This window comes from Dromiciops gliroides, chromosome 4, assembly GCF_019393635.1.
Source record: "Dromiciops gliroides isolate mDroGli1 chromosome 4, mDroGli1.pri, whole genome shotgun sequence".
Taxonomy (NCBI): Eukaryota; Metazoa; Chordata; class Mammalia; order Microbiotheria; family Microbiotheriidae; genus Dromiciops; species Dromiciops gliroides.
The window spans coordinates 186,246,056-186,271,409 of NC_057864.1; the positions used below are offsets into that span (position 1 = coordinate 186,246,056).

A 25,354-nucleotide genomic window follows, 5' to 3' on the forward strand; every position below is an offset into this window, starting at 1 on the left:
TAAAAAGCAAATCTCTTGATAAGAGGAAGTTCTATGTCTAATCATTGGTTTAGTCCTCTAGCAATTTTAAACTAAGCCAGCTTTATTTAGCTCCTTGGCAATGTTTTTTCCCCTCCTCCATTTCCAGACACCTGTCATTTGGAAGGTAGGCCCATCCACTGTTTGATAATCCTGCTTTCTACCCCTCGACCATAGCACATATACTTCCTCACTCCAGCTTCTCTTGAGCCCCTGAACAATGAGTATGGAAAGAAAGCACTTCAAAGAATGGTGTACAAGGCATAATTAGGAAACCAAGGAATGTTCCTTTGGGTGTTATCAGGGAGGAGATAGTTCTGTGCTCTTGCCAAGTGGAATGAACAGAATCAGGGTATTCTGAGTTTACAAATAATCACAGCTGTAAAACAAAATTAGTCCCAGCCCATCTTAAACTGAAGAACAAAGGCCACAAATTCACTTTACTATTTTGACCACTTAAAGGAGACAAAAGTTTATAATGGTTAAAGATAAATCCTTGGGAAGTTGAGTTGTGCTTTTTAAATACATTAATTAAGTGAACACTATTGATTTAAACTTTCCAATCAGGGCAGCTAGGTGGCACAGTGGATAAAGCACTGGCCCTGGATTCAGGAGGACCTGAGTTCAAATCCAGCCTCAGACACCTGACCCTTATTAGCTGTGTGACCCAGGGCAAGTCACTTAACCTGCATTGACCTGTGCAAAAAACCAAAAAAACCCCTTTCCAATCCCCACTTCAGGACCGTTTGGAGACTACAGTAGTCAGCCAGCCTCCCAGAACCAGGACCCAGAGTTGTCCAGTCTAGAGGCTAAGCAAAGTACAAATAGACTGGGCCAAAGTCAACTAGGATTTTAGGGTGAAACAATAGCTTTGGTCCAGGTTCCCAATCATATAACCATTAAATTAACCAGGTTGCAATCTAAAACCTTGTTCTGCCACTGGGGGTTTAACATATAAAGAGCAAACAAGATCTTTATGAAAGCTAAATTGTCCTTTACCTACTATAAACTCAGTCTTTCAGCACTAAGTCCCTTCTGACCCTGGCCTTAGAACAATCATCCAGCTTTGCCTAAGGAGCTGGGGCTTTGTGTGTGTGTCCCAGCAAGGCTATTTCAGATTTTATTTCCTTTCAACTCATCTGCAATCCATTCAAGATGGAGCCTGCAAAGCAGCATCTCTAAGAAAATTTAAATGTCAGGCACCTTGTCTGAATTGGCTGAAAGACCTTGTCTGGCCTATCCACCGATGATGTACACATTCACAGGCATTTGGTGAGATGATTTGTCTAAGGTTCCCCATTTCACTCCACAAGCACTAGATTGCCACCAGCACCTGACAATGGACTCTTGCTGTTAAAGGCATTGGTGAAGTTGGAACTATTTACGAAGCAGAATCTGATCCAATGTTTTTTAGTTCTATTAGGTACAAGGGGAGGCTGCAGTAGTGGAAGAGGCAGAGACTGCTCTTCCTTTCCTAGCACTTCTAAGTGCTGGCAACCAAATGTTAAATGATTACAACCTTCAGCACATCACCCTAAAACAACTTCTGCTGGCCCTTAGAGCCCTTATCACCTAGGCTCCAAAGGCTCAGTCTAGAAATACGAAGGGATTTCTGGTATGGAGTTCTGAATTCACCTCAATGAGCAGCAAGTTGCCCTGGTTGCAGAGGAGGGACTGAATTGCTTTGCAAAATCCTAGAATGCTCACCTGAAGCTCTTCTACTTTTCCATCCTTATGTACTTCTGCCAGTACCACCCATCTCTCTAGACTAGTCACACACTGCTCTTAACAGACACACCCAGACCCCTGCACAGGAAGGCTTGTCTTTGATCCAGCACAGCTCCACCCTGTTAGTATCCCAGGAGCCAATTGGAAAAGTGGAACCAAAAAAGGATCTTCCTGTTTCACTATGTAACAGCTAGAAGACACTAGTGAATACAATACTTTTGGCATGAAGGAACAATTAAACCTAGCCAAGTGCTGTTCTAAACTTTTGGAACAAAGGCCTGCAAATAATAAATTTCCTTAAAAAATAAGTCGTGTAAAGTGGTGCTGCCTAAATGACTTAGAGGCAAGAATGTCGACTGATTTCAGTGGGATTTTAAGATTTGTGAATTTACCATGGGATCATATAACATTTGTGAAAAGGAGTTAGTTAAGGGCTGTCAGAATCAAGACAACCAAATGGCCGACTCCGTTAAACTCTTGGCATCTTCAGTAGCTCTCAGATGCTGGGAAGATGCTGATGGATCTTCGGGTCTGCTGTGCTCCCGGTACACCTGCTAAAAACATACCCTGTTAAAGGTCTCCTAGGCTATCTTTGATACTTTCTTAGCAAGGCAAATATGAGCTGTGCTGGTACTAATGATGATTCTCGTTTATGTATGTTTAAAAAGTGCTCCTAGTCCCAGAAGCAGAATAGAAACCGCTGGTTTAGGAATATCAACTGTTATCTAACTTAACCAAAATCCTCCAGGAGTCATTCAAGCCGTCAGGTGGACCAACTCCACGTCCTTTGTTATGAGACTTCCAACAAATTGAAAGCTCCAAGACCAAAGTTCTTGGCAATATATGGTTTGTAGTCAAGACAGAAACCAGGGATTATAAATCTAAATTTTTTATTAAGACAAAAACTGACAGAGCTTGGTATGAAGTTCAAATCCAACAAGTTTTACATTTTAATCAAAGTTTTCACAGAAACTTAAAAACATGCTTTTTAAAAAAAAGGCTTTTTTTTTTTTAAAACAATGACATTCTAGTGTAGCCCACCCTAGATGACATGGAGAATTGGTGGGTGTCATGATTCAAGACATGAATTATTTCAGGGACTGGGTAATTCCCAGGATTTTTAAAATTCCATTTTAACTGTGTTTTTTAAAAAAGTGAACCAATGCCCAGGGTAAAAGTTCATTCTTTTCCTGAGGCTTTCTAAATCATTCAACCCATGTGTTGATCTGATTAAACTTGTGCTGTCAGTGTTAGAACTCCACCACAAATGGTTTCTGAGTTCCAAAAAAACAGAGAGGCTCCAAGAGTTATCTACACTAAGACTATGGGCCCTGTCAATCCTCTACCTCCACACATCATTAGCTGGATAGACAAGCTGAGATTTAAAACAACTCAGTTGGAGGAGATGGGAGGTTGTAGAATTTTCGGTTCAATTTCAAGAATTAGCACCTTTAACTAAACAACAGACTGGCCTATCTGTGCTTCTCTCCTCTCCCTTCAAACCCCACCCCCCACACCCAGCCTCAACTTCCAGAAGAATTCCATCTCCAATCAGCTTGGAGTAGTTTTTGGGAGATAGCACTAAATTCAGGCAGAGCATACCTTGGCTTATAGATTTCAGGCATTCACAGCTTTGTACAGTCTCTCACAGTCCTCATTTATGTTGCCAATGACCATTTTAAAAAGTTAAGTTTCTGGACATGGAACTGGATTATTGTCAGTTCACTCCCCCTCCCCCCTCCCCTGTTTTAACAAAACAACAAAAAAAAAAATGACCCTACTCATTCCCTTTATCCCTTCCCCCACCCCTCCAAATGATACACCAGTAATAGCCAAAAACTACACACATGCTACGTGGTAAAAATGCAGAGTTAACACTATTGGGAAGGCGGCCGTGGGTTGTGGAGATGCTCTTTGAAGAGCTGCAGTATCTATCTTTGTTCAACTCCACACCTGCTCCACAAGGTCTATCCTTCATGGAAGGGCCTTTGCTTCTCTTCTCAGCAAAGTGAAGAATGGGCTGCCCCAAACACTTTTCCCCTCCACTGGGACAGGTTTGCAAAGTGTACAGCACAGAACTGCCTAAAGCCCTTGGGATGCTGCTGCAGGGCACAGGAATCATACTGGCTCTTCAAAGGACATCTTCTCAAGCCCCTTCTATGATGTCAAGACAAGCAGAACTCCTTCTACCCCTCCCCACTTCAAATCCACAGTCTGAGGGACACAGAGGCTGGCACATGATGGAATTAATTTTTGTCATCTTTCTTGTCATCATCCTCTGAAGGGTAAGAATGCCACGTCAGCCTCTCCTCATAGAAGGAGATGACCACTTGGGGGCACTTGATGTTGGCTTCCTTGGCAGGAACTAGGTCAGCTTCATCAGAATTTTTCCTGTAGAAATAAAGCAGAGCCTATCAAGACCAAGTCGGATTGGGGGTGGTGAACCTCAAACTTCTTTCCACAGGGTGAGCAGTATGGTCCAAGTAGTATTTGCTGATGGCTTATGGTCAAGTAATGTTACAAATGAGATTCTATTTTGTCTGGTTGATCGCTTCTCCCCTTGCCACACCTGTATGTCTTTGCCAAGAACTGACCAGGAAGCTGGCCCTCCCCATCCCACAATGATAGGACGATTCATTCTCTACAGCAAGCTTACTCCTAAAACCAAAGAATTCAGAGAGGCCAATTAACGGATCTAAGGGTCACCTCTTACTATTGATGAAAGCTGAGATGCCAGGGCCAGCTTGACTCCAAGTAAGGATGAAGCTATTTTTTTAAAAACCAGAGTTAATGCAAACAAACATTTTTCTTTTCCTCCTAATTTTCATCACTCTCAATTTTCTTTTTCGACAGTTTATCCTTGACAATAACATTACTACTTGGCATTCAAGAAAACGTCCTTTGAGATACAAGATTATGGGAAATAATATCTTTGGGACATTAGTAATGTTTCATGAGAGAAGCAAGAAGAGCATCAACTGTCCATGATGGCAGCAGAGGCCCCACAGATCATAGTTTAATTCAGATCTTACTACATGCTGACAGAAAATAGACAGCTAAGCTGTGGTGATAACATGACTGTTTTCTATGTAGCACTTTAGATATAGAACTTCTTTTCAGCTTGGGCAAGCTGTGACTGAGGACCAAATCTAGTAAAAATGCACAAGAGGAAGGACAGTTGTGACAGACTTCAAATGCCTCATGGCAGCCACCTGAGATGTTGGGAAAGTTGTATTTCTCAAATTGTGCTGAAAGGAACTGTGAAACACCCCAAGTTTTGTGTTTTTATTTAAAAAAAAATATGAATTTTGGAGGATTTGACTCTAAGAGTTCTGCCAAAGTTTAAAGGGTTCTATCATTGTGGGAAAGTTGGAGAACCACAGCTCTAAAGTAAAGGAGTCAGTAGAGACCTCTGGCAGTTTCTACTTTGATAATCAAGTCTCAGAGAATGGTGCTTTGGAGGTGCATCTGATTCTAGAACTGCAAATCACCTGCTCCATCTTTATTCTTTTTTTTTTTTTTTGGCGGGGCAATGGGGGTTAAGTGACTTGCCCAGGGTCACACAGTTAGTAAGTGTCAAGTGTCTGAGGCCGGATTTGAACTCAGGTACTCCTGACTCCAGGGCCGTTGCTTTATCCACTGCGCCACCTAGCTGCCCCTATCTTTATTCATTTTTAAACATACAACAGATGAGATTCTTTTTTTTTTTCTTTTTCTTTTTGTTTTTAGTGAGGCAATTGGGGTTAAGTGACTTGCCCAGGATCACACAGCTAGTAAGTGTTAAGTATCTGAGGCCGAATTTGAACTCAGGTACTCCTGACTCCAGGGCTGGTGCTCTATCCACTGCACCACCTAGCTGCCCCTTGAGATTCATTTTTTAAAGGAACAAGAGAGATTAGAGAACCAATAATAAACAGGGGAAGAGTGTAATTCTGAAGAATTTTGAGCAATTTACCAAAATGACTATTTTAGATGCTTTGTGGAAAATTGCCTACCAGTTGTATATCCAATTGGTAACTTAAAAAGTAAATGCTAAAATGAAAGCACTTAGTGGGGTTACTCTGTATTTGTTGACAAACATGCCTTGATGACAATTAAGGAACTGTGGGATTCCCTTTTATACCAATTGGAAGGGGATGGGACTTATCCAGTAAAGAGAATCACACAGGTTCAATACAAATACTGAAGAATTAACAAGCTCTCCCCTGGGGTCAGTTCAATTTCTACTTGGAGGTGGTAGTAGAGTGTCCTATCACATTTCAAATCTTTTCCTGCATTTTTATAACAATGGAGTGAAATTCTTTCCCATACTGTCTTCACTCCAGATTTCTCTCATCTCCTGAAAAGAAAAAAAGAAAAGAGCCAAGAGCCACAGAATCTTAAGGACCCAGACTTCACACCTGAGTGAATGCAATGACCAGCTCTTTTTCTCTGGCACAGAACACATGGGGAGAAAAGCCACCACATCCCCACCCTTACCCCTTCATCCAGAGGCACTGATTTCAATGGCACTCACCATTTCATCAGGAACATCAATTCCCCACTGGAATCTGTAGCACCGATAATCCTTTCTGGCTCCAACCCTCGGGCAAAGCCTCGGGGTTTTTCTGACTAAAAGACCAGAAGTACAGAAAAATATGTGAACTTTGTGTACAGAAGTCTATTATGTTTTGAATCACTTATGCCTTCCCAATTCTAAAAGTGGCCACTTTCCTACAGGAGAAAAAGTGGATTTTTTTACCAGTTTGTGCATAGTATGAATCTGTATGATTTCTCATTCTGTATAAGAAAATAACTTGCCTCTCTTTATCCTTAGAAAGTAACTACATTGGAGCATTCGAACAGGAAAAAACATCCAAACCTTTTAAAAATGGCTTGTAACCAAAAATGTTGGGGCCCTCTGTTCTATAGGATAGAAACCAAATAGAGATTGCACCATTAAGGTGAGAGTAGTGGAACCTCGGTTCTTTCTCACATAATGGTTGGGGTAGAAATATGGCTTTCTCAGCAAAGCATCCCAAAGTAGTTCTCTGAACATTCGTTTAGTTAGTCTAAAAAAGTCAGAAGGCTCAACCTTTGTTTGCTACGTATGTGGGGAAAAAAGAGGATGAAGAGACTGGTTTACTTAAGGCTACACTTGTAAGAGTTTATTGTGTTAAGACGTGACCAATTAATTTTATGTTATTCTGAAAGAAGTATCAACCTGGGCTAAGGAAGAATTCCTTTTTCCAGTCTTACCTCCTCTTTCTTCTTTTTTGGTTTGCTCTCCTCTCCCCTATCTTCATTATCTGAATCAGCTTTGCGTTTGCCCCCCTCTGTCTTGTCTGTCTCATGGGCTGTTTTCTGTGATTGTAAAAACTCAGCAATGAGGTCAGGGCAATCCAGGTTCTCCTCTGGTTCCCAAGTGTTGTCCTCACTGAAACCAAAGCATCAAAAGTCAATTTTTCCAGCTAAACTTACTGTAATTGAACTAAGAGGGCTGCTGCCAGGTTAGCTGTTGAGTCATCATTAACTGGCCAGTATCTTATCCCACAACCACACCAACAAACTGGACCAAGAGAGAAGAAAAGCTAGTAGAGATAAAATTTGTTCTTGGAGCTAAAACAAAAACTTACTCTCTCAAAAATTATGCTGATCTTGTACTGACAAATGATTTTTGTCTTTGATTTGGAGTTATGTGGAAATATTCTCTACCCACAAGTTCACATATTGTTCCCCAGAGATCACATTCTACCATTATAGTTATTTAGATACCTCTTATTTCCTCTAATAGATCATAAGTTCCTTGAAGGCAAGACGAACTCATTTTATCCCAACAGCATCCAGCATAATGCCCTGAACATAGTAAGTACTCAATCGACAGCTTACTCGGAGAAGCCTTTCCACTTCAGGAGATACTCCACTTTGCCCTTCACCACTCGCCGGTCAAGAACTTTTTCCACCACATATTCTTCTTCTTCTTCTTCTAGTACTTCTTCCACTTTCTTCTTGTTTTGCTTTTTTCCCATTGTACCCGCCAGCTTTCTGGTATAAAGGCTGACGCTGCTGAAGAAATAAGAAAGGGAGGAAAAAAAGCTATCAGGGCCAGAGAAGATCTTCAAAATGATTTCCTGAGTGGGAAGAAAACCACAGACAGTGCTACTGTCTGTTTACATTTTGTGCTACAATGTTCAGTATTCCTATAATCTCCCCCACCCCCTCTCAAACATGCTGCTGAAGGACACATACAAAGCAAGAAATGTTGTTCTGTGAAACAGACCCAACAAATCTCAGCAATTCTTCAGTATTCTCAAATTCAAGCACACTTCAATTCAGTTGTATCTGACTCTTTGTGACCCCATTTGGGGTTTTCTTGGCAAAGTTACTGGAGTGGTTTTTCAATTTCCTTCCATAACACACCTAGATACTATCTTAAGCCCTTCAAGGAAAATAAGTTCAGCCCCCTGCCCCCCAACCCCCCCCCCCCCGGGGCAATGAGGGTTAAGTGACTTGCCCAGGGTCACACAGCTAGTAAGTGTCAAGTTTCTGAGGCCAAATTTGAACTCACGTCCTCCTGAATCCAGGGCTGGTGCTCTTATCCACTGCACCACCTAGCTGCCCCTAAGTTCAGCTTTTAGGAAAAAAAACATGTCTCTTCTCTTACCACATAGTGTATGAAATACTATATTAAGAACACATCTGGGGCAGCTAGGTGGCGCAGTGGATAAGAGCACCAGCCCTGGATTCAGGAGGACCTGAGTTCAAATTCGGCCTCAGACCCTTGACACTTACTAGCTGTGTGATCCTGGGCAAGTCACTTAACCCCAAATGCCTCACCAAAAAAAAAAAAACAAAAAAAAAACAACAACACATCCCCCTGGGCCCCTTACAAATGTTAGACATAAGAAATTATTCCTATCTGTAACTATGCTTTAAGCTTTTACTTTAAGCCTTGAGTTTTTAAAAATTCTCTAACTTCTTATACTTTCTGGAGGTCATCCATATAAAGATTGCCAAACTTCTCCTTTGTTTCTTTTTAGCATATTTTTAAAATCCTATTTTGTCCTCTCCGTACAATCCATCACAGTAGAATTTTCTGTGTCCCATAGCTAGGTAAATATTAGAGGTATATTGTAGTAATAAAAGGCAGGTATTCTGCTTTAGAAAGGATTATAGATTTAGTTATTCTGCTTGCCACTAGATGGTGCTGCTGTGCCTATAAGGCAAACTATTTCCCTATAGGACTAGATATTACAAAACATCTCAGCTTAAGGCTGAGAAGCAAAATAACTAGAGGTAGGAAGGTACAAAAAGACTGCTAAATTCAGTGTCAGATGACCTAGGTGCAAATCTCAGGCTTTCTTTATTACCAGTGTGACTATCTTATCCTAAATGTAAGTAGCAAATGGATTAGAAACAACTAATAGTAGATCACCAATATTATTAAAAGAACTGATTTCTGAAAGTTTAGGCCCTAGATTCCAAATCCTGCTTCTGAGAGAAGATCGGCAATCCACTGAACCCTTCTAGAACATGGGTTTTCTTATTTTAAAAATTAGGGGATTGGGGCAGCTAGGTGACACAGTGCATAAAGCACCAGCCCTGGGTTCAAGAGGACCTGAGTTCAAATTTGGCCTCAGACACTTGACACTTAGTAGCTGTGTGACCCTGGGCAAGTCACTTAACCCTCATTGTCCTGCAATAAATGAATGAAAGAAAAATTAGGGGATTAAAGTTAGACGTGACCCACAAAGGTGCCCTCCAGGTCTAAACCCTATGGAAAGGTTTAAAATTCAGTGCATGAGTATATGGAACATTATTTTAAAGATTGTGGCCCAAAGGCTTAAGAGACTATGAACATGAGTTAGAATTTACCACATGAACGATACTACAGAGGTTTAGTTAGTTATACAGTACTCCTCTGCTGAATTACGGTTTGGTTTATCAAGACTCTATATAACAAATGTCCCACCTTCAAAACTGCTGATTTGTCGTGTCTTTAGCATGGTACCCCCTGAAAACAGCAATGTCTTCTGAGATGATGACCATAGTAAGACTTGGCTTACTGACACTTTCATCAACTGTTTCTTCCCCATTCATTAACTGTATGAATATCTTTGGTAAGCACTTGCTGCCATGTCTTTCAGTATTCCCATTTCTTCCATCCGTGCCTTTCACCCCTCAATTCTTGAAAATGTGGCTTATGACCTCATTACTTAACTGTGAAATGACTTCAAAATTACCAATCATCTCATCAAAATTAATATCTTCTCCTCAGTAGTCTAACACAGATGTCCGGACACTGCTCTCCTGGTTGTCTTCCTGTCTTCTTCTTAGTCTCTTTTGCTGCAATCCATTCCATGCCTACTGAGAGGGAGGGTATACTACCCTAGGCCCTTTTCTCTTGTACTCTCACTCACTGACCTCATCAGCTCCTATGGGCTTAATACTTTATGCAGATAACTCCTAGATAGATCTTCATATCTAGCTCAAGTCTTGTTCTGTGTCATTTGCTGCCTAGTGAACATTTCATACTGAATATCTCAGTATTCAGGAGGCATCTCAAATGCAACAGATCCAAAACAGAATTTGTTACCTCCCCCCAAATCCCCAACCTTCCCTGTTATCAGCAAGGGCACCACTATCCTTCAGGCCACTCAGGTTCTCAACTTAGGTGACTCAAAGTGATTTTCCTAAAGCACAAATCTGACCATGTCACCACTGGATATTTAATGAATTCCAGTGACTCCCTATTGTCTATAGAATAAAGTATCGACCAATTAATCAATAAGAATTTATTAAAAACTTGCTGGTACTAGGTATTGTGCTAGCTGGAGATACAAAGACTCAATCTCTAATCACAAGGAGCTTACATTTTAATGGGGGGAACAATAAATACATATATAAAGAATAAATACATGGTAGGGAGAACATCTGAAGTTATAGAAAATCAAGAAATGCTTTATGTAGAAGGGAGTGCTTGAAAAAAAAAAAGAAGGGAGTGCTTGAACTGCACATTGGAGAGAGAGATTTTTTGAAACAGAATCAAAGAGAGAGTTCATGCAAAGTCATAGAGATAGAGTGTGACAAGTGTGAGGAACAGAAAAAGAGACCAATTTGATTGGACCATAGAATAAGGAAGGGGGAGTAATGTACAACGAGGCTGGAAAGATAGGTGGGGGTCTGGTTGTGAGGGGTTTTGAAAAGCCAAACAGCAGAGTTTATATAGGGTATAAAGCCTAAAGCCACACTAAGTGTTTTGGGATGCCCTAATACTTTTCCTAGAAGGCAACAAAGAGCCACTGGAGGTTAATGAATAATAGAGGGACATGATCAGACCTGTCATTAAGGTAAATCTTTCTGATAGTTGTCTGGAGGATGGCTTAGAGAAGGAAAGAGACTTCAGGCACAGAAACTAATTTAGGAAGTCACCCCAATAATTTCCATTAGAGGGAATAAGGGATTTTAAATGAGGGAGCTATATGAGTAGACAAAAATAGGAAAAATGTTATCGAGGTAAAAATGGCAAGACATGGCAACTGATTAGTTATGTGAGGTGTGAAAACCAAATCCAATTCATAGTAAGATTGATCACTAGATTCTTGCCAATGTTCCCTATTTTGTGAGAATGTGCTAACTACAGAATGTTCCAGGAAACAAGGGTACAAACTTCAAATTCCCTGTCCCCAAATATTCCAACCTTAACTTCTGTTTATCTTTTCTTTTCTAACCACAAGAATTTTATCAACCACTAGCCAATCAATCAGAATGAAGGAACACCTATTACTCAAGATTATATCATTTGATTTGTTCTTCTTTACTGACTATAAGAATGCTTTTGTAAACTGCCATATCCAGTGAGGAGGTCCTGGACCTATTTTATTGACAATTGCTAGCCTTGCTAATAAATTGATATGCTTGAAAACTTTAATCTTTGTCCCTCAGATTTCTATCACAACTGGTGAGGTAGCCAGTAGGTTGAGACGGGGACCCTAGCAATTCAGACAGCCTCTTTGTGAGAAAATGGGTAATTGTCTTCTCTCAATGAGGATATAACAGTCAATCATACTCCTGCTGGGGGCAGCCAGGTGGCACAGTGGATAAAACACAGACCCTGGATTCAGGAGGACCCGAGTTCAAATCTGGCCTTAGACCTGACACTCACTACCTGTGTGACCCTGGGCAAGTCACTTAACACTCACTGCCCCACCAAAAAAAAAAAAATCATACTCCTCCTGACCTGTTTTTAGGACAAAGGTCTCAGATCCCCTCCTCCCCATCTGGCTAACAAAATCACATGGTTCAAGGAGCCCTGGTCTAAATTAGGTCTGCTCCTGAGTTGTGTCCATATAAGAAATCATGTCAAAGATAAAATAATATGGTAGATAAGGGGATTTAGCAGATACTCAAAGGCCCACCTGTAGATTAATGTAAACTGACTGTTAACTAGATTGTAAGCACATCTGGCTAGCCATAAGAAGGTACTGTTATCAGAAGCTAAAAACTTTGAACTTAACTCAAGACCACCTTCAAGTCCAGTGAACCAATGGATTTGAATGACACTAGCCAATCAGCTTGAAGTACCTCCCATTTCTGGGAGGAGAACATGAAGGAGGAAGTGGACGCTGGCAGGGAACTTTTTCCTCTTTGGGTTTGAGACATCGATTTGGTGGCAGGACTTGATGTGGGAGATTAGGAAGGCTAGTATTTCCATGCTATAAGAAATCTGTTCTCAATCTGTTCTCAATCTCTCTCTCTCTTTACTATCTTATATCTTTTAATGAACCCTTAAAAGCCTAAACTCTTGGTGAATTTATCAGTGATTTTAGCCAGTTTCCCCCCAAAATTGGGGGGGGGACGACAGATTAGAACCCACATTTAGATTTTTAAACAACACAGAAGAATAAGGTCAACTCCTGAGTTGTGCCCATATAAGGAAGAACTGATTAGGGATGGGAATACTGCATTCCGATTAGCTAGTTTTTGCTCATAGATTGTAACCCTTGTAACCAATAGTGAAAAAGAGGAGGGTCCATTCGCGATATGGACTAGGGTTTAAAACAGGGCCTGTGAGCCCCCATTCTTTGCATCTACTAGCTGGACAAGGGTGCCTCCTTCTCACAAGAAGGAAATAAACGAGCCTTTATCACATGGCTGCTTGAGTTCCTGAGAATAATTGAGAAGAGGATTGTTTTCCCTCACACTCTTCAAGGAATTTTCTAGGATGTTCCAGTTTTATTCTTCACTGAGGGTCTTCCTTCATGGAGGATTACCCCTTGAACTCAATCTCAAATTTCCCAGGGCAGGTAAGTCCCCTGGTGTCTCTCTCTCTTAAAAATTAAATAAATAACTTTTTTTTCATTTTAGGGTCAATTTCAGTTACGTTCAGAGATAGTTTTCAACATTTGTTTCTAGTTTCAAATTTTTCTCCCTCCCTCCCCCTCCCCAAGACAGCAAGCAATCCGATATAGGTTATATATGTACAATCACACTAAACATATTTCTGCATTAGTCATATTATGAGAGAACAATCACAGCAAAATGGAAAAACCTCAAAAGAAAAACAAGAAGAACAAAAAACAATAGAAATAGTATGGTTTGATCTACATCTAGATTCCACAGGTTTGTTTTTTTCTAGATTTGAAGAACATTTTCCATCATGAGTTCTTTGGAACTATCTTGGACCACTGTATTGCTGAGAAGAATCAAGTCTATCACAGTTGATCAACACATAATGTTGCTGATACTGTGTACAATGTTCTCCTGGTTCTGCTCCTCTCACTCAGCATCAGTTCACGTAAGGCCTTGCAGGTTTCTCTGAAATCTACCTGCTCATCATTTCTTATAGCACAACAGAATTCCATTACATTCATATACCACAACTTGTTCAGCCATTCCCCAATTGATGGGCAGCCCCTCAATTTCCAATTCCTTGCCACCACAAAAAGAGCAGCTATAAATATTTTTGTACATGTAGGTCCTTTTCCCTTTTCCATGATCTCTTTGGGAAAAAGACCCCAAAGTGGTATTGCTGGGTCAAAGGATATGCAGTTTTATAGCCCTTTGTGCATAGTTCCAAACTGCTCTCCAGAATGGTTGGATTAGTTCACAGCTCCACCAACAATGCATTAGTGTTCCAATTTTTCCACAACTTCAACATTCGTTATTTTCCTTTTTTTGTCATATTAGCCAATCTGACAGGTGTCAGGTGGTACCTCAGAGTTGTTTTAATTTGCATTTCTCTAATCAATAGTGATTAAGAGCATTTTTTTCATATGGCAATATGTAACTTTGATTTCTTCATCAGAAAACTGCCTGTTCGTATCCTTGGACCATTTCCCGATATATTTTAGAAATGAGGAGTCCCCTGGTTTCTTAAAGACAGTTAGCACCAATCCTGTTATAAAGGCAGAAAGGAGTAATCTATCCCTTCTGTAAGTAGAGGTATCAATTCCTGTTAAAGATAAGAAAGAGAATCTTTCTCTTCTATATAGGGCATCTAGGGAATCCCTTAGGGGAAACCCTCTTGTAAGTAGAAGACAGGATGGGTTCCAATAATAGCACACCAAAAGCACACACCCCCTCCACCCTGGGATGACAAAAATGTGCACTATTAACATGTGAAATTTGGTCTAAAACTGCCAAAGATTCAGCTGACAAATTATTTTGGAGTCAAATGATTATTGTTTATTAAAGAAATTAACCTCACCCAAATCAAAGGAACTGTTGAACCAGAAATGAAATTTGTTGACTGAAATGTTATTTCTCCAATATAAATGTCCAAATTTTAAAAATACTGAAATAGTAAATATGTTTTAAGAAAAAACTGTAAAAGTTCAGGTGTAGAGGAACAAGATGAATTTACAAATAAGGAATTGAAGTTTCCAAACCAATGAGTTTGAGGTTTTATTTTAAAAGAAAATTTTAAAAAAGGAACTGAAAGCAGTTATCAGTGAAGTTCCAACGTGAAAAGAGAGAAACTTGTTCAAATAAGGGAACAATTTAAAATGTAAGTAAAATTTATTTTGGAATAATGTTTGTATCTGCCTAAGCAATTAAGTAATGTAAATGACAAATTTACTGGTGAACTGGAAAGTTACCTAAAGAAATGGGAATAAACTGCTTTATAAGCCCAAAGGCAAAAATATTGTAATTAACTGGTTTCATGTAAAAAAAGTGTGTTAAATTGTAAAGAAATTCAAAAAAGATGAATTCTATATAAGTAATCTTTAATGTGAAGAAATAAAGGAAAAATTAGAATGTAGTTCAGAAAAGACAAATCTACTTTATTGTAAAATAAGTTAGCGATCAAAGTCCCAACATTCAATCCTTCAGAGCAACTCAATCAGAATTAATAAAAATCGATTCAGAAAAACTAAGACAGTGATTTCAAATATCAAATATCAAAATGATTATAGTGTGGTTATACATGTAATTGTTTTAATTAGATAAATTAAAGAAACTTTGTAAAATATTTTTAAATGAGTTAATTTTGTAGAATTAAAAGCTCACTCCCACAGGCACTATTTTTCAGTAGGTCAACATCTTTCTAAATCCAAATTGTGTATGTGGCCCTCTTCTCTTTAACCTCCCCAGAGTTACAACTGAAATGTCTTGAGAAAAGGTGGAGGGGCAGCTAGGTGGAGAAGTGGATAGAGCACCGGCCCTGCAGTCAGGAGTACCTGAGTTCAATCCAACCTCAGACACTTGACACTTACTAGCTGTGTGACCCTGGGCAGGTCACTTAACCCCAATTGCCTCACTTAAAAAAAAAAAGGTGGAGCTAAATTAAGAAAACAAAGGAATTGATATGAAAGGAAATAAAGAAAAGTTGTGTTAACTGAAAGCAATAGTCCCCTTGGGAAAATTGGGGTTTAAATATTACCATTAGTGATTAAAAATCTAGATTTAATCTGATCAAAATTTTATTCTGAAATTGAATTATAATTGTGGCAAATCAGAATGCTATTTAACATGTATAACCTTTATCTGATTCCTTACTGTCTCAGGACAGGGGAAGGGGAGGGAGGAAAGGAAGGAGGGATAACATTTGAAACTCAAAACTTTAAATAAAAATGTTTACTATTTTAAAAAAAGGAATATGCTATTTAAGGCAGTAATACTAGAAAGTACATGAATCAAGCAAATCTGAGTCAAACCCAGCCTCAGAAATGTATTCTTTACTGACCATGGCAAGTTCCTTTCCCTCAAGTTCTGCTAATATGTAAATGGGATAATAAATAATACCACCCACCTCCCAAGTTGTCGGGAGAATCATATGAGTCTAAAGTGTTTTTTAGCACAGTGCTTGAAATGTGATGAACACTGTAAAATATTTTACATTGGTCTTGAAAGTATCAAAATTCATATTTACCTCCAATTTCTACAGTATTGATTTTATGCTGTATTGATTTTTTAATTATTAGAAATGTTTATGATACAATACAAATTCAATATATTCAATGTTTTAAACATTATAATAAGATATTTAATAAATAACATAAATATATAATTATTTTATAACTGAGTTCTGATCTAAAGACATCTTGCTCTATCCTTGAGTTAGGCTCAGGAATTTGGTTTTCCTTCAGAGTTAGCTTAAAGGTATAATCAAAGGAAAAGTTTTTCTCTCTTACTTTTAGCTCCTGAGGCATCTGTTTGTTGTTTTTAAGCTCCAAGTTAATGTGGTGGTACTCTCCAAAAGATGTCATCTGTCCTCCTGCAATTTTAGGGGAGATTTATCTCCCCTCCAAGGGGACAGCTAGTCTCATAGTTATGATCCCCTAACAAAGATTACAAGAGACAGGTGGGTCTCATTAACAATTAACATTCCTTAATTGTCAGAGAAGGCATGAGTAAGCCTCACCTGAATGCTTTCCCACTTTTCTTAGTATATAGCCAACTGTAATATTCCATTCCTACTAAGACTTTCTTTCTTGTGTGTCAATAAAGAGGGTCCTCCCCATCTCACTGTGGTCACTGGCCTTACAGAGGTAGCCAGTCTAACTTGTCTGTTAACAGTTATATGAGTTTATAAATAAACTGATCTTGCTCAGAGTACATACCTCAGTTTAACTTTATTGAATCTACAAGACAGTGTTAAATGTTATCATATAAACTGTCAAAGGTAAAAAAAATATTTTCTACATAGGATAATTTGGAAATGCATTTGACTAAATTAATATCACCCAACTAATAATAAGTTTTGTTTCATGTTTAAATTTGTAAGCCACTGCTGGTTTAAAAGAGAAGTAAATGTTTCTCTTGAATGAAAAATTCAACACAGTTCCTGCTACAAGGAAGCTTAATATTATTTTTTTAATTGCAGATATTGCTTAATCCTACTTAAACAGTGCCTAGAAATATAGCAGGCAATTAGAATTGTATTGATTCGAAAGTGTCTAGAAAGGCAACTTCTTCCTTAAACTAACAATGATTCTGTCATGGGGGAATGCTGTTAGATTATAAATCCAACTGCTCAAACAATACAGTAACATTTGAAAACTGTTAAATATTTAAAGGGGTATGCTTTGTGCTAAGATGGATGATACTAACAACTTGCAATTAGAAGAAAAGTACTACAGTTCTCTTTAAGCTGTGAGGTTCCTCAGGGCTTTCTACTTCAGTGAGGTTTTAAGATCTTGTCAACCCTGCTGAAAGCATGTTGTAACATCCCAAAGTACTGAAGTTTGAGGAACTGGGTAGGAGCTTTCCCAGTCAAAGTACGGAAATTTACAAAAGTCTGCACCTAAAAATCATTTGGTTGTTACTAATGCAAATTATCAAATTTTACATGTTAATGTTATGGGCCCAGAGCACCCCAGAAGTTCTCTGGGGTACATCAAAGAACCTTCTCCTTGAGAAACTAAACCAAAGAACAGACACACCTAAAGAGATAAGTGGAACCAGATCAGACTGAGCTAGCTCCGAGACCCCCACCCTTCATACAAGTCTCCCTCACCCCTGGGGAGATAAATTTGGGTGTGGCTGCTGCCTTTGTGCTGGAAGGAGGAGAGAGATGGCTTGAGATCAGCCTCAATAAGGGAACTTTCCACAGTCAGAGGATCACCTCATTGGACCACCATCAGACCTCCATAAAAGTATCTGCCTGTCTCCTGCTCAAGGAGATTGGTATCTCAGAGCCATGCTCTGTGCCATGCCTTTCTCCCCATGAGAAGTCCAAGGATTTCTCTCTTGGTTTCCCTTCCCTTCCCTTCCCCAGCCCCTAAATAAACTATTATCTTATTCTAATTGCTTTTGTGTGCAAGAGGGTGTAATTCTTTAAAGAGGAATTCCTAAGGACCCCAAACCCCTTTCCCTAACCCCCTACCTCATTTTCCCTAAGACATTAATAAATGATAGGTTATCAGGCCTTAAATTCAAAGATTTTAGTCTTTCCCTGAATAAGGGGTAAATAGACAATACAGGCTTATTAAAAACAGAATTTTCTGGGGGGTTTTAAACCAACTATTCACTGTATGAGTAAACTAGTATTCACTATCCGTGAAACTCCAGAATAAATGAAGGATAAATGAAATGTCCTTATTTGTGCTCACTGTTAATCACATATACTGGAACATGAAAAAAGAATAATAACCTAACCTAAAACTGTAATTAGTAATGTTTTGCCAATTTGAAGTAAAAATCTTGAGGGAGAGGGGCAGCTAGGTGGCACACTGGATAAAGCACCGGCCCTGGATTCAGGAGTACCTGAGTTCAAATCCAGCCTCAGACACTTGACACTTACTAGCTGTGTGACCCTGGGCAAGTCACTTGGCCCCCATTGCCCTGCAAAAACAAAAAAACAAAACAAAAATCTTGTGGGATTTGTAATTGGATATTTTTCTAAGTTTTGATTTCAGGTAAGATTGTCTGAATTGTCAAGAAGCCAATAATCAATCCTTCTTGTTGTTTGTCCTTCATTCTGGAAGAGGATCATGACATGGGGTGATGTCATGACTTGCACTGAGAATTGGATTTAAGTGATAGAGGACTATGCAAGGTCACCAACCTCACTCTTGCCTCCAGAGCCATCTTAGTCCAGTAGCAAGATAGTGCAAGAATTGTTTTCGGGGCCCCATTTTTGGCTAAAATTAGAAAGCCTTGGCACGCCCCACCTGGCGCCCAGCAAGGGTATGCACGGAAAACCTCATGCCCCACATGTCTTCCTCCACCTTGGGCTCGCCCTACATGAAAACTCCAAGCCCCAGGCACGCCCTGCATGGAAATCCGTGCCCCAGCAGGTCTTGGGCACGGCCCCTGGGGGTGCCAGCTAATTAGCTTGAGGTGTGTGGGCAGTTGGCCTGAGTTTCCTGTGAGAGAAGGTTTTTTTATTCTGGAGGTAGGGATGGGGGCGGGGTAGACCAGAGGGGAGCGACGAAGACAGAGAGGAAATGCAAGGTTACAGGGCAAGCAGTGAGCTAGGGAGAAGCCACATTCACAGAGCAAGTGACGGAGATGGAGGGAGAAAAGAAGAGAGCAGCAAGGGGGATAGGAAGCAGCTGAGTCCACAGTGGGCAAGGTTACAGGTCGTATTTCCTATTTGTTCTTTGTCCTTATTTCTAAATTTGTTCTTTTCAATAAACCCTATTTTTTTGCTTTTATTGAAAAGAGGCTTTTTCTTATCAGTCTGGGAGAAGTAGGTGAGGGAGGGGGCAGTGTGGAAGAGACAGGCTCGGGACCTAGAGGTCCCTCATTGTTTTCTGAGTCCCAATATTGCAACTAGCCCTTCCAATCAGTTCTTCCCATATTAAATTCAGCCCTTACAGATTGGCCAGTATGGGGCTTAATGAACCTGGGGAGTCTATTAAAACCCCCCTTACAGATTGGCGAGGCAGCCATCCAGGAGTTTATGATATATATCAGAAAGACTGGAGATGGCCCCAGATTTTTGTTTAAAGGCAACTGGGGTGCAGCTAGATGGTGCAGTGGATAAAGCACTGGCCCTGGATTCAGGAGGACCTGAATTCAAATCTGACCTCAGACACTTGACACTAGCTGTGTGAGCCTGAGCAAGTCACTTAACCCTCATTGCTGCCGCCCCCCCCCCAATCAATTGGGGTTAAGTGACTTGCCCACTTACTGCTAGTGTCTGATGTGAGATCTAAACTCAGGGCCCTCCCTCTCCGAACTGCTTTGTATTCATAAAAAAAAAAATTAATTTGTATTCATGTAGTACACCTCCATATAAGAATTAGAATAAGCTTCTTGAGGGCCAGTGATCTTTGTCTCTGCATCCTCGATGTCTTTTGCCACATAGTAGGTACTTCACTGCATGCTTTTTGATTGACTTCTCTCAAATGTTAAATGGCCTATCCTTTACAGACAATCACAGTCAATGCACTTGCTTCCTTCTGATTTAAGAAGTCTCCAACCCCATCTTTCCAACCAGACATGCATATCTATGAGGTTCCAACTATGTGCCAACAATTGTTGGGTGCTGGGGATATGAAGACAAAATACATTCTACATTCCAGCCAAACTGTTTTTTGCTGCTCCTTACATGTGACATTACACCTGCTGTCTCTGTATACACCTTCCACTCCCCATTTCTTCCACCCTGACTTTCACCTCTTCAAATCCCTAGTTTCCCTGCAAATTTAGCTCAAATACCATCTCTACCTGAGGCCTTTAGTGATCTGCCCAAGTTCTTATATCACCTCCTCCCAACAACTACCTCATTTATTTTGTTTTACACTTATCATTTATTTACTTATATGTCTACGTGTTATGTTTCCCTACCTTTCCTAGAAGGTACCACAAGGGTAAAACTTGTTTTTGAGAGAAAAAACTACATTTGATCTCTTCTCAGAGTCCTAAAAGCAGAGAGTGAGTCTGGTTTCAGGTCCTACTGTTTTGTTGCCCAAACCTCCCAGTAGGGGGCTGCCCAGCATAGGAGGCCCCCGGGCCTTTGGCCCAAGCAGGGCCTGAAACGAGGCCTGTGTTTTGTGGGAGCTAAGCTAAGCTGGGAGTTCACCTTGAAGCACCTGAGGTGATCCCCACGTGACCCCAGGGCTCGAACCCTGACTTGAGTTTTGTTTCTTGACAAGTTAGGTATGGTTATGTGTGTTAACACCAGCACTGTTCTAGTGAGGAATGGGGACATCCTTTTATTTATTCATTCCTTCCTTCATTTATTTTGCAGGGCAATGAGGATTAAGTGACTTGCCCAGGGTCACACAGCTAGTAAAAGTGTCAATGGACTTGAGTTCTGATTTTCAGAACTCTGGCCTGAGGCCAGATTTGACCTCAGGTCCTCCTGAATCCAGGACTGGTGCTTTATCCACTATGCCAACTAGCTGTCCCCAGAATGGGGACATTCTTTCCCAGAATAAAGTTAAGGCCTAGTGCTGCAATCTGATTGGTCCTTACAGCTACCATATAAGGGAGGTTGCTACTATATGCTGTAATTAGTTGTTTTTGTAATGCTGTATGTAAATGGGAACTGTAATGTGATTGGTCCACCCTTGAGGGGTCAGAAGAATGCCCATCTTCTTGAAGATGAATAAAGAAGCCTTCACCCACCAACTGCTACCTGTTTGGATTCTTGGAGAGGTGACCAGCTAGCAACACTAGAGCTGTGAAACACTATTTGAATGGTCAGCTGCGTTTTTAACATTTTTATCTTTGTTTCTTTCCCCAGTGCCTAGGCACATAGTAGACACCTAATAAAATGTCTGACAATTAATTAGAAAGCAATCCCAGTGCATCAGGAATATTTAATAGTTGGCTCTTTTCAACTATTTTCATTGTTGCTGACTGACTACCCCCACACTTTTGACTCAGTAGTGGGTTGAGTATTCAAGATTACGCAATCATAGAGTGTCAAAGCTAGAAGGGGCCTTGGAGCCAATCTAGTCAACTAACCCCATTCCCACCCCCCTTAACAGGAAAAAACTCAAGCTCTAAGAGGTTAAATAGTCATACAAATGGCAGAGCTAGGACTGGGCATGTGAAGTTCCTAGAAGTCTGCCAATCAGATAAGCAGGTTCAAAGAAAGGAAATTTTGACTTCCTTTAAAAGCATGTCTCCCATTTACAAGATCTGGTCCCTGTGGCTTTTTTCACCAGCAGCTTGGTGGGGCCCTAACTCTAATAGGAGCTTTTGATTACACCAAAGATAAAGGGAAATTACCTAGAATCATTACTAACATAGCTATAAAGACCATAAAGGTGATTACTTTCATTATCAGATTGATGTTCTAGAAAGTAAATAAAACTAGTACTAGTGAACTCTTGGCATAATAGAGAGAACACTTGTGTGGGGGTCAGAACATGGAATTTTAATTCTAGTTGTTACTGTGTAGCCACGGAGAAGCAAATTCTCTTTAGCCCTCAGCTTCTTTATCTGTTTAAAAAGGGGGGGAGGGGGAGGGAAGGGAGTTGTTTGACTAAGTAAGGGTTTCTTAATTGCTGATCCAGTGGTTAGTTACAGTGCCTGACACAGTAGGTGCTTAATAAATGCTAGCTGACTGATCTAGAGCACATTCTTACTAATTCACAAAATTAATTCTAAAAACTCCTCCCCAACATCCCATAGCTAGGGAGATAAGACTGTCTAGAGAGAATTTAATTTACCTACCTGTCCACTGTACAGTTTGAGTTGGGAAATACTGGACTAGATTATCTCTAAGGCCCTGTTTGGGGGAGACTTATGACCTGAATAGGGAGGCTAGCTCACCCAAAGAATCTTGTAAAATAAAAACAGATTTATTAGGAGAGGAATATATGGCCAGGGAATAGATCACCCTGGTGACTGAGTGTTCCCCTGGAGTAAGAGAAGACTGGTCTTTTGTATTTTCACAAGACAAAAGGGAGGTGTACCGACTGGATATGGCGCCACCTGCTGGAGACTTACTGTAGAAAAGCTCCGCCATGAGGAGAGGGTCTCTGAGGGCAGGACCATGCGGCTTTCTTTGGCGTCAGGAAGTGACTGACGTTGGCTTGTGGGAGGAGGAAGGGGGAAGGCTGGCGCGCTGGCTCACTTTCCTGAGGACTCAGGTGGAGAAGGGAGTTAGGAATGCTTTCTCCCTTTAATAGATAGATGAATCTAGGCCTTTCTCTCTCTCTTTACCAAATTCTTATTCTCCTTAATAAATGCTTAAAAGCCTAACTCTTGCTAAAGCTTATAATTTATTGGCAACCACTCATTAGATATTTTAGACAGTATAGCTAGAAGTTTAGCCCTTACAGAGGGAAGGGCATTACAAAGAACTGGAAGGGAAATGTAACAACAGGGAGGGGATTTTGGAATAATGGGGTATCAGTAAGATATGCAGCATCCATCCATATCTGGCATATCAGTGTACCAGGGTGGTACTTGGCAACACCCATTCCTGAAGTGGGAGGCAGAGCTGTCCCTCCCCATGGAGAATTCAAGGATTCCTTGGGGGGTTGGGATCTTTAGGTTTCTTGGGGTTCCACTGTATTCCCATAACAGCCCCTTCCAGCTCTATTATACTGTATCTGTATTCAATCACAGTGTTTTAAATTACAAGAGATGACTGGGAGTCAGACTGAGCAAGAATTTTTTTTTTAAGCTGGTCAAACATCTTCAGGTGCCCTCCATGTTTTGATTTTGCAAAAATCAAGCAGAAGCAAGAATGCAGGTCTCTCCTTCCTCTAACTTTGTCATCAAATCTTTCTTACACATATACCCAGAGGTAAATTAGTAGGTGATTCAAGTTCTATGATATGTGATGAAGTTGAATTCTTGAAGCTTTAAAGTCACTTCACATTTTACCCATTATTATCCAGATACACATTGGAAGACCTATAAAATAGGCTTTTTCCTTCTCTTCCTTGGCTCCTAAGATAATTTAAAATAATTTCAGAATTAAAAAAAAAAACTACCTTTAATTATTAATTAGATTCACTAGCAAATAGATTTTGCATAAAAGGCCCTAAATATGAATTTATGACTGAATGTACAGAATGACAACTGAATACATGAGGAAATGTATGAGAAGCTACCCAAGTTGGCTGAAGAAAATTGTTATACAAGACTGTGCTTGCCCAAGTAATCTAAGTATCGATGGTTGGGATTCAGGACGTGTTTCCAGAATTTGTTTTGACCACAAGCCAGGAGCAGTTGTAACTAATGGAACGATTATGCCATGTTATACAATCTCTTTATCTGCCTAGTAATGTAAAGGGAGTCCTTGCAGCAGCTTTCTACATATTTGGAAAGTGATCAGTTCCTCTACTTCATTAAAAGGTGAGCAGCCAAGATGTGAAATCATATATTTGAAACTGTAATACACCTCTGAAAATCAGAACTCAAGTCCATTGGCAATCTGTTCTCATCAATTTTCCTTTTGATTTCTCATTGTGATTTTAGTGGCATTGCCTGCTGAACAACATTTTGAATTCAACAAAGTCAATATTTGACAACTGAGTAACAGAGCCCACAGGGAAATAACAGCTTCTGGGCATAGTGTAAATGAACTCCCTCTATTACCTGGTCTTGGGAATAAGAAGGTACCTGCTTCATTTGACATGAAGGTAGAAAGGGTGGGTTACCAGTAATTCAAAACTAGGTCTAACTCCCCTACAACCACTCATCCTAGTCACCCATCTAATGTAACGCCTAAGATGTCCTAGAAGGGGGTGTGGGGGAGTCCAAGAAGGGCATTCCATTTTGGACCCTTGGCTCCAAAGTACAGGGATAGCTAAGCTAGATGTTTCTTAGTAAGAAACAAGATTGAATGTTGACTGCCTGATCCTCCCTCCTGTAGTCTAGAGCTACTATGGAAAAAGCCAGAACAGCTGCTGGCTTATATCCAGGAACTGCAGGCCTCTTTCTGTGTCATTAACATAGTACCCTCCTGGAAGGGGCATGTTAGAATGGTAATTTTTTAGAAGTGGGAACAGAATGATTCGGAAAATGAGAAAACCTCAAACATGGGCTTTTCTTAATTATTCTCTATGCCCACTGAACTAATCCTTATAAGTATTAGCTTAAACAGAGTGAAGAAAATTTAGAAAAGAAACATTCAATCCTATCTCAGATCTCTTAAGTTAAAAAAACAAAAAAACCCCCCACCAAAACAAAAACGTTAATTAATGCCCACCCTTCCCAACACATCCCCTTCTATTGATGGATCCAAATAATTCTAGTATAACTTACCATAACTCAATTACCCTCAACCAAGGACGTCTCTTCCTGAGGTCTTTGGAAGACCAGGGTTAAGGTCAATACAACCCCAGATCCAAAAGGTCCAAATATCTGGGCTTAGCATCCTCCACAGGGTGGCTAAAATGATATTCCTTTTCAACCAAGCATGACATTTGAGCCAGATCTTTCTTTCTTTTTGTGGGGCAGTAAGGGTTAAGTGACTTGCACAGGGTCACACAGCTAGTAAAAGTGTCAAGTGTCTGAGGCCAGATTTGAACTCAGGTCCTCCTGAATCCAGGGCTGGTGCTCTATCCACTGCGCCACCTAGCTGCCCCCTATGATATGCCTTTTAAAGAGCAGGCCTGACCATGTCACTCATGTTCAAGAACCTTTAGTGGCTCCCAATGGAAGATGGACCTGTTGCTTAAGTTCGGTCCTTATGAATTCGAATGTTCTATTCCTATATTTATTCTTATTCTTACTTTTCTTTGTGTTATAGTGAGGAAATTTTTGA

General features: G+C 40.2%; 1 protein-coding gene across 2 annotated transcripts in view; it reads right to left on the reverse strand.

The window, feature by feature from the left end:
• Positions 1-2,646: 2,646 nt before the first annotated feature.
• Positions 2,647-25,354, reverse strand: part of CBX1 (chromobox 1) — a 50,952-nt gene continuing 28,244 nt past the window's right edge. Inside the window, exons 2-5 of one of the 2 annotated variants that reach the window (XM_044001026.1) lie at positions 7,615-7,788; positions 6,985-7,162; positions 6,263-6,357; positions 2,647-4,137 (exon numbers count right to left, since the gene is read on the reverse strand). In XM_044001026.1, the coding sequence (XP_043856961.1) occupies positions 3,993-4,137; positions 6,263-6,357; positions 6,985-7,162; positions 7,615-7,754 (558 nt within the window). In that variant the 5' untranslated portion in view covers positions 7,755-7,788 and the 3' untranslated portion in view covers positions 2,647-3,992. Of the gene's footprint in view, positions 4,138-6,262; positions 6,358-6,984; positions 7,163-7,614; positions 7,792-25,354 lie in introns of both variants that reach the window. The other variant, XM_044001025.1, reaches the window with a different exon arrangement.